General features: G+C 60.4%; 2 protein-coding genes across 2 annotated transcripts in view; both read right to left on the bottom strand.

The window, feature by feature from the left end:
• Window positions 1-6735, bottom strand: part of GNAI3 (G protein subunit alpha i3) — a 32289-nt gene extending 25554 nt beyond the window's left edge. The window contains exon 1 of the mRNA XM_072844633.1: window positions 6460-6735. Within this exon, the coding sequence (XP_072700734.1) occupies window positions 6460-6577 (118 nt within the window). The 5' untranslated portion in view covers window positions 6578-6735. The remainder of the gene's footprint in view (window positions 1-6459) is intronic.
• Window positions 6736-7567: 832 nt separating this feature from the next.
• GPR61 (G protein-coupled receptor 61) lies at window positions 7568-9981 on the bottom strand. Its single transcript, XM_072844701.1, has 2 exons — window positions 9874-9981; window positions 7568-9137 (listed from the first exon to the last, which is right to left on the bottom strand). The coding sequence occupies exon 2, from the start codon at window positions 8903-8905 to the stop codon at window positions 7568-7570; it is 1338 nt and encodes a 445-aa protein (XP_072700802.1). The 5' UTR covers window positions 8906-9137; window positions 9874-9981.
• Between the last annotated feature and the right edge of the window lie 1651 nt (window positions 9982-11632).

Below are 11632 nucleotides of genomic sequence, written 5' to 3' on the forward strand. Positions count from 1 at the left end.
GTTTCCTGAGTATCAAGTTTCTTCTTGTGATGTGCCTGTTTTTTAAAAGTCAAACATCCACTGAATCTGATGCAGGGACAACAGTCTTGAGTTGTTAAAAACACTTATCAAAATAAGCAGCCGGGTGGGGAACAGACTGTTAGTTCCCCCGCTGAGGGAAAAGCTCATTCCTCAAACATGACGGAGTTCGCAGTGGATGGAGACCCCAAAACACAAAACTACAGGAGGCCAAGCTCCACCAGCACCTCCGCTCACACCAGAATTTGGATCCTGCTTGTTGTTTGTTTTTAAAGATAACCCAGCCAGTGCCATGCTGGTAACGAGAGAAGGTTAAACGAGGCAGAGAAGTTACCAAACACCAACTGAGAAAACATGAAATAAGAGACAGGCATCGGATCGCCACCATCACTGGTACCCGCAGGGGAACAAAAGGTGAGGGTATGACAGGCGAGGGAGGAGGGGTATCACCCGAGTCTTGCCACTCAGTTTACGACGAGCACACTAGAAAAATAATCAGCATCTCTCTGTCATTTCAGATGCAAACCCTGTTTAAGTCATTGAGAGACTGCTGTTCAATCCCACTTGCATGAGGGGCAAGTGTCTTACGTACCTGAAGTGGCCTTTACAGCTATAGTTGCTCAAAGCGTAGCAAAGCCACATTCTAATTAAAAAATTCCTCTTCACAGCATGCTCCTCTTCCAAGAAAAGTTATTTCAATGCTCTGCCTCAGAATTTAATGAAAGTTGAACCATGTCCAGAGGGCTCCTGGAGGACAGGATGAAATCCCAATTCCCCAGCCAGTCACCCCACCTGTAGCTGAGCTGTCTGTTACAAGCGGTCCGTGCTCAGCTACAGTCCGTGCTGGGCCAAACACATTTGTCTGTCTGTCTTTACACAAGCATGGGATGTACACACAACCCAGGCAGCCTCAGCCAGCCAGAAGTCATCCCATCCCACAGCTGGCTAATGGCATCAGATGTGACATCGTGCAGATGACAGAAGTTTGCACCGACATGTGGCAAGACCATCCCTTTTCTGAGCTGCAGTTGCCCTGATTAAATCACAGCTGACTCCTCAAAAAACTACTGAGGTTCAGTCACTCTGAAGAGCAATTTTTTTGTAGATAAGAAACATTTTGCCTGCCCTGCATCTGTTTTTGGTGGGCAAAGGGCAGAACTGAAGACCAAGCAGAAGGTACACAGAGATCCTGTGCTTGATCCTCACCCTGGCAGGTGGGAAAAGACGGCTATAAGCTGTAGCTCCGACATCTGAAGACAGGGAAATACCAGCACCAAGACAGATACCACCTCCATGTCGGTAGAGGACAAGTGCATCGGGTCCTCCAGGAAGCCCAAAGCACAGATGAGAAGCGCTATGTCTTCAGAGAGATCTGACCCATTATCAAATCGCTTCAAGCATTCTCCGCTGGGAAGTGGTCATCAGATGGCTGAGACACTTCTGCCGGGATGTCTTGGACATCAAGAGCACCTTTCACAATCCGAGCCGGGAGTCAAGCACTGATCTGATCTTATCACAACTTCCACCAGTTGCCTCTTCGAGCTAATTGGATTGAGATGTTTAATTTTTGTCTTATGAAAACACAACTCAGGGCTGAGCCCGACTGCTGCACGTGTGAGAAAAATTTTCACATGGCCACGAGTCACAAGATACACACTGTGTACCTCAAAAAGCTCGCGGGAGGAAAGCTCCAGCTAGCTCAAGATCAGAGAGGACAACGGCTCCCTGCAGGTCCCCCAAGCAGGGTCCCTATGTCAGCTCCAGCAGCCCCAGCTGGGGAGGATGCTCGGAGCAGCGGCCACCGCTGCAGGGCCAGGACAACCCGAGCTGGAGACCCATCCTCAGTCTCAGAGCTTCATGTCACCTTTCAAAGGACACTAAGCAGCTCTAGAGCCAAGGAGTGGCCAGGTCTGACACCCTGATGGTCCCTCTAAAATAGGGACCCACAACAAAGCTCCTGTGCTACTAGAAAAGCTACTTCTAGTTAAGGATATTATAAATAGCAGCAACAGCTTTGCCCTGATTTGCATCCCTAGAAGGCTTTTTTCTATGTTTTACCAAAACATAACCAAATCCTGTGAAGCACCAGTGCTGAGGAAGCTTTGGAGAATTTGGGGGGAAAAAGGTTGGAAAAATCAGTCTCAGAAAAAAGCTGAGGCCTCCAGGAACAGCAGAGCTTGCAGTTTGCTTCGTTAGTTATGTAGATGAAGGCTATTTTAGAACAAACTTATGCTTTTAATTATTTTTGCATGAATTAGCAGGACCTCTTCAACATAATTACACAGAGTATCTAAACCCAGTAAAATTGTAACAGGATGAATAACGGTGTGTTTTAGGCGCAAACAGTTCAACGTTGGCTGCGCTCGCACAGCCGGAGCCACAGAAAGGCCATTTGCACAGGCCAGTCCAGGCAGAGAAGCAAAACTGGCTGGATTTGGCAACAGGACAACTCCGTGCATCCAGCAACGAGCTTTATCACTCAGTGTCACACAAAACTCCCCCGAGACACAGCCTGGCACGATGGGCCAGACCTTCTGAAAGGCGCTGGAGAGCAGAGCTAAGGGTACAGGCTAGCACCTGAACTAACCAGGAAGGGTTCCTACGCCCTCCTCCATTTTGGCTGCTCATCCCAACTGGAAAAATCCCACAGGTTTCTACGTCAGCAAAATCGCATGTCTGCACCTGCAGAGCAGCGTTTTCCTGGAGGCAAATGAAGAGAAAAGAGGCAGTGTTTAGCACGGGGATTTGAGCGAGGACTCCCAGGCTGTTCCCAGCCTCCTAGGAGTGCCGGCTTTTGTTGCAGAAAGCATTTACCTGCTGCTGCGAACTGGTGCGTGCAGCCATTCAAACCATACCCGGCGCCGATTCAAAAGGAGCCGCTGCCGGCATTCGCACACAAAACAATTACACCACACGGGCAGGGGTTGGCACGACCTTGGGTCTGTCGCTATTCATTGCTCAGGTTTACTTTTGTTTTATAAAGAAACAAAAGCTTAGGAGTTGCTCAACACGCAGAGTTGTGAAAGGGAAACATTATGAAGTGACTTGAAATCCCCGCGGAGAAGCTGCCACACAAACAGCCCCAGGATTACCTCTACCCCAAGGATCCCACAGTCATCGAGCTACTGAGACCACCCCGGCCAGCATCTGAACCACCTCCTGGATGCCAGCTGCTGTAATAACCACACCAAAGCAGCTCCTGGAAGAAGGGAGCGCACAACTGAAATCCTCTCTCCTTCCTCATCTCCCCAAGAAAAGATGGTGCTTATGGAAGAAGGGAGGAAGCCAAATGCACCAAAAGCCTCCTGATTTTGGGTCCGTCGCTAACTCACCAAGCTCTCCTAACACCCAGGCTGGGTTAACAGCAGAACTGGGAAAGAACAACAACTCTTCGTACAAGCACGAGCCTTTTCTTAACCTACATAATTCTGCAAAGCCCGAACTAGGGCAGTTATTTTAACAGAGCTGGGGAAGAGCGTATGGACTCCAAACTTTACAGATAAAGAAATACATTTCTTCTAAACTTCCCTGCATCAGCAGTACTGCAAGAGGCTCACTCCAGTTACATAAACCACTGCATGATCTCTTACAACCAGTTAATGATACAAGACACTACGTATCCTAGACATTTTAATACTATGTTATGAAAAAAAAATGCTTGCTCAAACAATGGAAAAAACCTCATGAGCTTTTCCATCAGCTTCTTGATGCCTTACTGAAAGGATGTTTGTTCCCGCTATGGATGTTTTTCTTCTGACAATTAACTGTTTTTCTTCACCTGCGCGTTAACAGGGCTGCACATGGGGAGAGCACATTTCAGCATTCCCTTTGATCACCAGGAATCGTTACACTAATTTTTAAAACTAGAAAACTGACATTTGAGAAAGATTGCAGGTTATGGCCAGGTGTAAACCTGATCCGAGATAGGTGGGGTTTTTTTGGTTTTGGTTTTTTTTTTTTACACGAGGGTAGGTACAGATCACTCCTCCAGTGTCACGCTGTGTGCAAGTCCAATTATTCCAGCAGAGCTCCTCCGGAGTAACATCGTGCACAAGCCCTTACCTGAAGACATGCTCAGAACCACAGCAATCAGGTATTTTGCTGCCATCCGAAGTCAACAGAAGTCCAAAAGGCAGCTGCTGCTTGTACTTTGAAAAGCCTCACCTGGTCTCTAGTGCTTTGAAACCGATTATTGTACAACCTTGTGGAGACTCCCTCGACTCTGTCATTTGCTGATGAGGTCAGACAGTTTTGGCCCTGAAGCCCTCAATCTTTTTGAATATTTCCACAAAGAACACAATACCGCAAAGAAAAAAAACTGACATACAAAAATATGAAGGGAGAATTATTCCATCCAGAGAATTTGCAAGCGTGGCTTATGAACACTAAAACAAATCCCCAGAGAATAAAGGACTCTCTGGACACACAGCCAAGAAGTTTTCTACATAAGCGCAAGATCACAAACCTCAGAGCACCTCTTGCAAGGGTACAACCAAAAACAGGCTAAAAAGTATTCTTAGGACAAGGATCACTCGGAAAGCAGAACTGATCGTTAACACATCCTGTTCTAACAGGAGACACTCAACACCGTTGTTCTGGTCCTCATGAACTCAATCTGTCTCCCCCAGATGGAAAACGTCAGTGTAACAAAAAAAAAAAACAACCCAGACGTTAGAGGAGGAAGACCTACATGGCCAGATGGTCCACCTACCACCCCGCCCTGCGCTGCCTGGTCCTGAGCTCACACGACGCTGCAAAGAAACGGAGTCAGCCCGTAGCCGGCAGACTTTAGAGACAGACAGCTTTTGCCTCCTCTGCGCTCGAGTTCATTGTCACCCACAAGAACTTCTAAGCGTGGCTACCAAAATGGGGACCTCATACAGCAAAAGTTCTCTGCTGAAGAGAACCCGTGGTTCCTCTAAAGAGAAACATTCCATTCAGCTCTTCTCAAAACCCATGAATGCATTTTAGCTGGAAAAAATAAAACACAGAGAAGTGACACTTCCTTTCTTAGTTGCCTGTATGTACAGAGACTGCACCAGGGCAGTGACGACGACTCTGGTTTCACACTCCTGCAAGCTCTGCAGAACCAGCTCAGCTATGGAAGAGTACACCAAACTGAAATCATCTTCCGTGCAAAGTCAGATCCTATCAGAGGATCTGTGGCAGTGCGAGGCACAGAGAACTCAGCGTGATTATCATACCCCTGCCTAGGCAGCTCACACGCCAACGTGGGCGCTTCTAGTCCGAGACCCAGGGGCCATTTTCACCCGACTGCCTGATAACAGGATTTAATTCCACTACCCTGTCCTGAGCAAAAAGCTTAACAGCCAAGCCCCAACAATATATACTCTCCGTACCCAACCAAGAGCATGAGCGCTCCCTTCCTTCTCTGTCCCACAAACCCAAAGATGAAAGGACGCCTATGCCAGCCCAGCGAGCACCTTCTGCTCTCAGTGCCCCAGCCCAAAGCCACCGGGGAGGGACCGTCCCCCAGGAGGGAGCACTAGTGACATCCAGGCTAGAAACAGAAGAGTTATTTCATCAGGCAGTGGCTGGCTAGGAAAAAGCCCCACCCCAGGGCAGCAGCACACTCCCCTCGCCCCCCGAGAGGGCAGGACAGGCCACCTCCTCCTCCCTCACCCCGGGGAAGGGATCGGGGACCCAAGGAGGGGCAAGGGGACAGGAACACACCCAGGGTTGGGGACCTCGTGGAGAGCTGAGCCCTCCCCAGCAACACAAAGGCAAAGCTGCCACTCTAAGTGGCCTTGTCCCAGACCCCCCCTGGACGCCCTCCAGTCCCTCCCCACAGCTCCTCCAGGTCTCCTGTCGGGACCCTGCCCCAGCCCTTCGTCTTCCCCACACCTCCCCAGCCCCCTCAGGGCCCTCCCCAGCCCCCCTCACCATCCCTCTCCCCACCACTCGCCCTCTAAGGATCTTTTCACCTCGTGGGCCCCCTCCTCACTCCCCTCCTCTCCTCAAACACCCCCTCGGATCCCCCTAAAGCCCTCCTGAGCCCTGGAAAGCCCCAAGCCCCTTCCCAGGGGCTCCCTCACCCTCTCCAAGCCCCAGAGACCTCACAAAGCTCTCAGCCCTCCCGGCGCCTCTCCGCAGAGCTCCCTCGGCCCTCTCAAACCCCTGCGGGCCCCGGGAGTGCCCCAGCCCTCTCCCACCTCCTCCCTGAGCCCCTCAGGGCCCTTCCTGAGCCCGGGAGACCCACAAACCCCCTCACTAAAGCTCCCTGCGGCCCCTCAAGCCCCCTCCTCGGCGCACAGACCCCGACCTCTGCCGTCTCCACCCCCACCCCCCAACCCAGGCCCCCTCCTGAGGCCGGGAGACCCTCATCCCCCTCCCCGGAGACCCTCCCCAGAGCCCTGTCACCCTCTAACGCCCTCCCCTGAGGCACTTTACCGCCCCGAGCCGCCCCCGGCCCCTCCTCACCGAGCAGCAGCAGCTTCACCTCCTTGGCCGCCTTCTCGCCGTCCTCCCGCAGGTTGCGGTCGATCATCTTACTCCGCTCCACCGCCGCCTTGTCCTCGGCGCTCAGCGTACAACCCATGGCGGCGGCGGGGGAGGCCGGCGGGCGGCCCAGCCGCCGGGAACCGGAGCGGGAACCGGAGCAAGAACGGAGCGGGGCCGGTGCGGGGCTGCGCCTCTCGCCTCCCTCGGCCCGGGCGGCTCCCTGAGGCGGCGCCGGATATCCGGCCACCCCGCCGCGGGGCACGACGGGAAGTGCAGTCCTCGCGCGGCATGCTGGGAGCCGGGGGCGGGGCTTCCGCCTCGGTGGAGCGGGGCACGACGGGAGCTGGGAGGAGCGCCCGACTTCCGCCTCGGTGCAGCGGGGCACGATGGGAGCTGTAGTCCTCGGGGGCAGGCGGGTCGGTGGGGCCCACGGCTGCCCCGGCTCGCCCCGGCCCGGCCCCGCAACCGCCCCTGCGGCCCCATGTCCCGTTTCCAGCCCCCCCACCCCCACCCCACGCTCACCTCACGAGGGGGGCCCCGGCCCCGCGCACCCCTGGAGGGACAGGCCTCGGCCCCACGGCCGTGGGGTGGGCACGGGGGCCCGGGGCGCGGGGGAAGCGAGGGGCGGCCCTGGAGAGCTGCGGCCTGGAGCGGCGGGGACGGGCAGCAGGCGGGGGGCCAGGTTCCCCAGGGCTGGGGAGGGGACTCAGGGACACCCCTCTGCAGGGGACCCAGGGGACCGGGGCCGCCATGCTCCCAGCCCCATCTCCAGGCTGCGCGGGGGCCACGCAGGGGCGAGGGGGACCTGGGGGACCCCCCTCCGGAGGAGACCCTCCATGCCAGGACAGGAGTGACCCCAAAACCCGAGGCCCCCGGCTCCCACGCTTGTCCCCAGCGTGAGACGCGTCCCCCAGGCTTGTGCCCGCCAACCCGCCTCCCCCCCGACCTGCTGTCCCCAAACCCGGTGGCCCTTCCCGGCCAGCGTCGTGGGACCCCCGAGCCCCCGCGGCGGCAGCAGCCAGCAAGACACTCAGACCAGCTCTCCCCTCGCAGCCATGTTTGCCCCCAAACCCTCCCCCCCCCAGCGCTACAGCTCCGGTTTGGGAGAGGTGACCACCGGCACGTAGACCCCGTCCCCGCCGCGCCACTCCGGCCCCTCCACCGTGTCCTCATCGATCTGCCCCGGGATGCGAAAATCGACGGGGGGCTGGTCCCGCTTGGGGCTGGGAGTGCGGGGCCGGGGCTCGGCGGGACAACCGGTGCCCTGGAGGAACTGGAGGAAGTTCTCCTCGATGGAGCCCTCCCGGCTGGGCAGCCGCAGGTCCTCCTCGGGCGGCTGCTTGAAGAAACAAGTGAGGAGCCGTCCCAGCTCGCCCCGGATCTGCCGGTTGAGGCACCCGTAGAAGAAAGGGTTGGAGGTAAAGCAGAAGTAACCGAGCCAAGTGACCACGGTCTCGGCCGCTGGCCCCACCAAGGGCTGGGCGCTCAGGGCGGTGTAGAGGTGGAAGGAGAAGTAGGGCAACCAGCAGAAGAGGAATTGGCCCCCCACGGCCAGCAGGATGGCGGCTGCCTTGCCCCCCCCGAACGTCCTCTGCGGGGTGGTACGAGGGGCTCCCGAGGTGGTGACCATGGTGGAGCGGCTGCTGAGCGACTCGGAGCGACGCCGCGGCGTCTCCATCCAGGTGGGGAGGGGGCCGTGGTGCATGGCGGCCACCCGCGCCACCTTGAACATGCTGCAGTAGACCACCACGATGATGAGGAGGGGCAGGAGGAAGTAGAAGGCGGCGAAGAAGACCACGAAGAACTTGCAGTAGGGACCGCGGCTCCATTGCAAGGAGCAGCCGCGGCCGGCGGGCACGGGCGGGCGGTCAGGGGACAACCAGCCCAGCACGGGGACGAGGGAGGTGGCCACAGCTTTGAGCCAGACGCCGACGAGGACGCAGGCCACCAGCCCCACCGTCATCCTCACCTCGTAGCGCATGGGGTGCACCACGTAGTAGTAACGCTCCACGTTGATGGTGGAGATGGAGAGGATGCACATGCTGATGAAGCAGACGCTGAGGAACAGGTAAACGCGGCACATGGCCTCGCCGAAAACCGGGCTGTCGAAGACGGCCGAGCCGGAGAGCATCTCCAGCGGCATCAGGGTGAGGGCGGCCAAGAAGTCCACCAGGCAGAGGTGGAAGACGAAGACGAACTTGCGCAACGCCGGCGTCTTCACGATGACGGTCATGACGGCGGCGTTGCCCACGATGGCCGTCAGGTCGATGAGCAGCATGAAGAAGAGCCCCACCGATTTAGAGGCCACGTCTTTGGGTTTGCCGTCGGCCGTGCCGTTGGGGGGCATGGGGCCCGGGGTGGGCTGGAGCCCCCGCGCCGCCCTAGAGCCGTTCCAGGCCCACGGGGCGGGCAGGGAGGGCTCCATCCTGTGCCGCCGCGCCGGCGCTCACCAGCCCATCGCCCATCCTCGGGGCGGCCAGCGCGGGGCGGCGGGGCATCGCCGGGGGCTCACATCCTCGCCCGCCCCGCGCCCGCCACCGGCCCTGGCCCGTGGGCCGGGGCCGGGTGCTTCTGCGGCGGTGGCTCTCAGAGCACCCAAGGGTGCCCCCCGGCCCCGCTCATCTCCCCGCTCCTCGCCGCCGGGCAGCACCGGGCACCTGCGGGGAAGGTAGAGCTGTCAGTGGCGGGGGGCACGACCCCGGGGGGCCCGTGAGAGCCCTGGGGGGTCTCAGCTCAGCTGTGACCCCCAGCCGCAGCCCCCATCGCCCCTGGGTCCCCTCCACGACACCCCCCCCCCCGCCAAACCCCTCAACCGAAAGCCTCGTTCCCTCTGCCAATGAGCAATTCTGGGGCTAAAGCCCCCAAACTCCAAGGTTTCAACCCAAAACACCCCAGTGGGATCCTTCGTCCAGAGCCCGGGGACCACGAGCGGCCACGGGGACGGGTGGGGGGTCACCGGCGCCCCGCACCCCTGGGTTCACCCCTTGCGCTTCCAGGGCCACGCGTGATCCCCCACCCCAAGCCCAGCCCCGGGATGGGTGCTGCACCCCCACCCACCCCAATGGGTGCCACGGGCTGCAAAGCGGAGCCCGGGGTGCGGGTGGCGGGCAGGGGGGCCACCCCGGAGCCCCCCACCCATGGGTGCTTCGCCGGCGGGGAGGGGGTCCCCACCCCCTGCACCCCTGGGAGCCCTGGGCATGGGGTGCTGATGGAAGGGGGTGCAGGCGGTGGGTCCCCCCTCCCCCGCCCGCCCCCCTCCCCATCCCCGGGGCGATGCCGCCGGCTGGGGTCCCCCCTCGCACCCCCGGGGGGTCCCCCGCTCCCCCCCCCCCCCCGGCCGCATCCTCGCCCCCGGGCATCGCCCCGGTGGGGCGGCTCGGCCGCGGCACCTACCCTGGGGGGCTGCATGGGGCCGCGGGCCGGGCCGGGCCGGGATGCTCGGGGCCGGGCCGGGAACGGAGCCGCTGCGGCGAGGGATGCTCCGCACCCGCCCGGCTGCTGGGTCCTAGCGCCTCCCTCCCGTACCCCGGGCACGGCCCCCCCGGCCCCGCTGGAGCCTCAGGGCCCCCGGGATGGGGGAGGGGGGGAGGGGGGGGGAGCCCGGCTTCACCCCCGCGGGCTGGGGGCTGGAGGGTGGGTCACCCCCCGGTCCTCGCCCCGCGTGTTGGTTTGGGCCTCAGTTTTCCCAGTCGCCCCTCAAAGGGGCTGGGGAGGGTTGGGGGTCACTGGGGGGCTGGAGGGAGCAGCCCCTCGGGGGCTATGGGATGGGGAGGCAAAGCGGGGGCTGGGGGAGAAGGGGGGGGACAGCGCGGGAGGCACCCTGGGGTGGGGGGCGGGGTGAGAAGGAGGGGACAGGAGGCAGGTCCGCAGTGGGGGGCACAGAGTGGGGACGGGGGTGGGTGCGGGGGGATGCACAGGGCTGGGGGGGGCACTCAGAGGGGCTGCAGAGGCCCCCGGCTCTGCCCAAGCCCAGGCCAGTGCCCCTTCCCTTGCCCCCAGTTCAGTAACGGAGCAGCTGGGATTGGGGCAGTGCCCCCCCTCACCACGCTCCGTGCCTCAGTTTCCCCAGGGCATGGCCATTAGCTTACAAGGGGGATTCCCATCTCTTCCAAGGCCCGGCACCCCCCCAAAAGCCTGCACAGGCCACGAACTTCCTCCTGGCAGTGCCCTGGACCCCCTCCCATGGGTGCCCGGGGGGATGCGCGGCCGAGTGGGCCCCATCCCCAGGACCAGCACGTGGAGGGTGGCAAGCGGCCGGCGGGCGAGGCGGGCGACGCGTGTCCCTGCTGCAGGCCCTGCGCGTCACGTGCCCATTGCTAGGTTACGAGGACCCAAAAATAAATCCATGCAAACCAGATTAGAAACGCGGGACCTCGGATGAACCGGCCCCGTCGTACCGGGGCCCGGAGATGGCTGCCGGTGGCTCCCCGGGCACCGGTCACGCGGGCACATGGTCTCCCGGTGAGCAGGAGTGCCAGGGACACGCGGGGGCACCCATCCTGCCTCGCGTCCCCCCCGCCTGCCCTGGGTCCATCCCCTGCCCTGTGCAGCAGCCGGGAGCCGAGTGTGGGGATCGCTCCTGCTCCCCAGGGTGGGGGAAAGCCCTGGCCCCCCCGCCACAAGTCCTGGTAACTTGTGCGTGCACCAAAATCCAGGAGGGCACCTTACCCTGGGTGCCACCCCACCCTGGGTGCCATCCCCCCGGGTGCCCACCCCACCCCAAGCTCACACCCCCCCGGCCCCTGCCTCCTCCCTCCCTCACGCCGGTGCAGGCGGGTGTTCAGCCACCAGCACCCCAATATTTCAGGGTCTCTCGGTGAGGAGGTGCAGAGCCGGCCACCTGCACCCCGCGAGCCAGGAAGGACCCAGCTGCGAGGAGCATCGCTCCCCCACGCTGGGTGTCCAGAAAGGGGAGCGGGGGGGGGGTCTCCACACCCCCTCGCTCCCAGCACATGGGGTGCATCCTGAGAATGGGCCCCTGAGGGTTTTTCTCCTCCCTGGGGAAACTGAGGCAGGGAGACAGAGCCGCTCCTGCCCCGTCACGCCGGTGTCAGTGCCAGCGCAGGCAGATTTATGGCTTTGCTGTTTCCTGCCACTGGAGCATCAATAATTCAGGGCCTGGGTGGCTGAGCCGCTGCGGCACAGCCTCCCA

Source organism: Ciconia boyciana, chromosome 23 (assembly GCF_034638445.1).
Source record: "Ciconia boyciana chromosome 23, ASM3463844v1, whole genome shotgun sequence".
In the NCBI taxonomy this organism is placed as follows: domain Eukaryota; kingdom Metazoa; phylum Chordata; class Aves; order Ciconiiformes; family Ciconiidae; genus Ciconia; species Ciconia boyciana.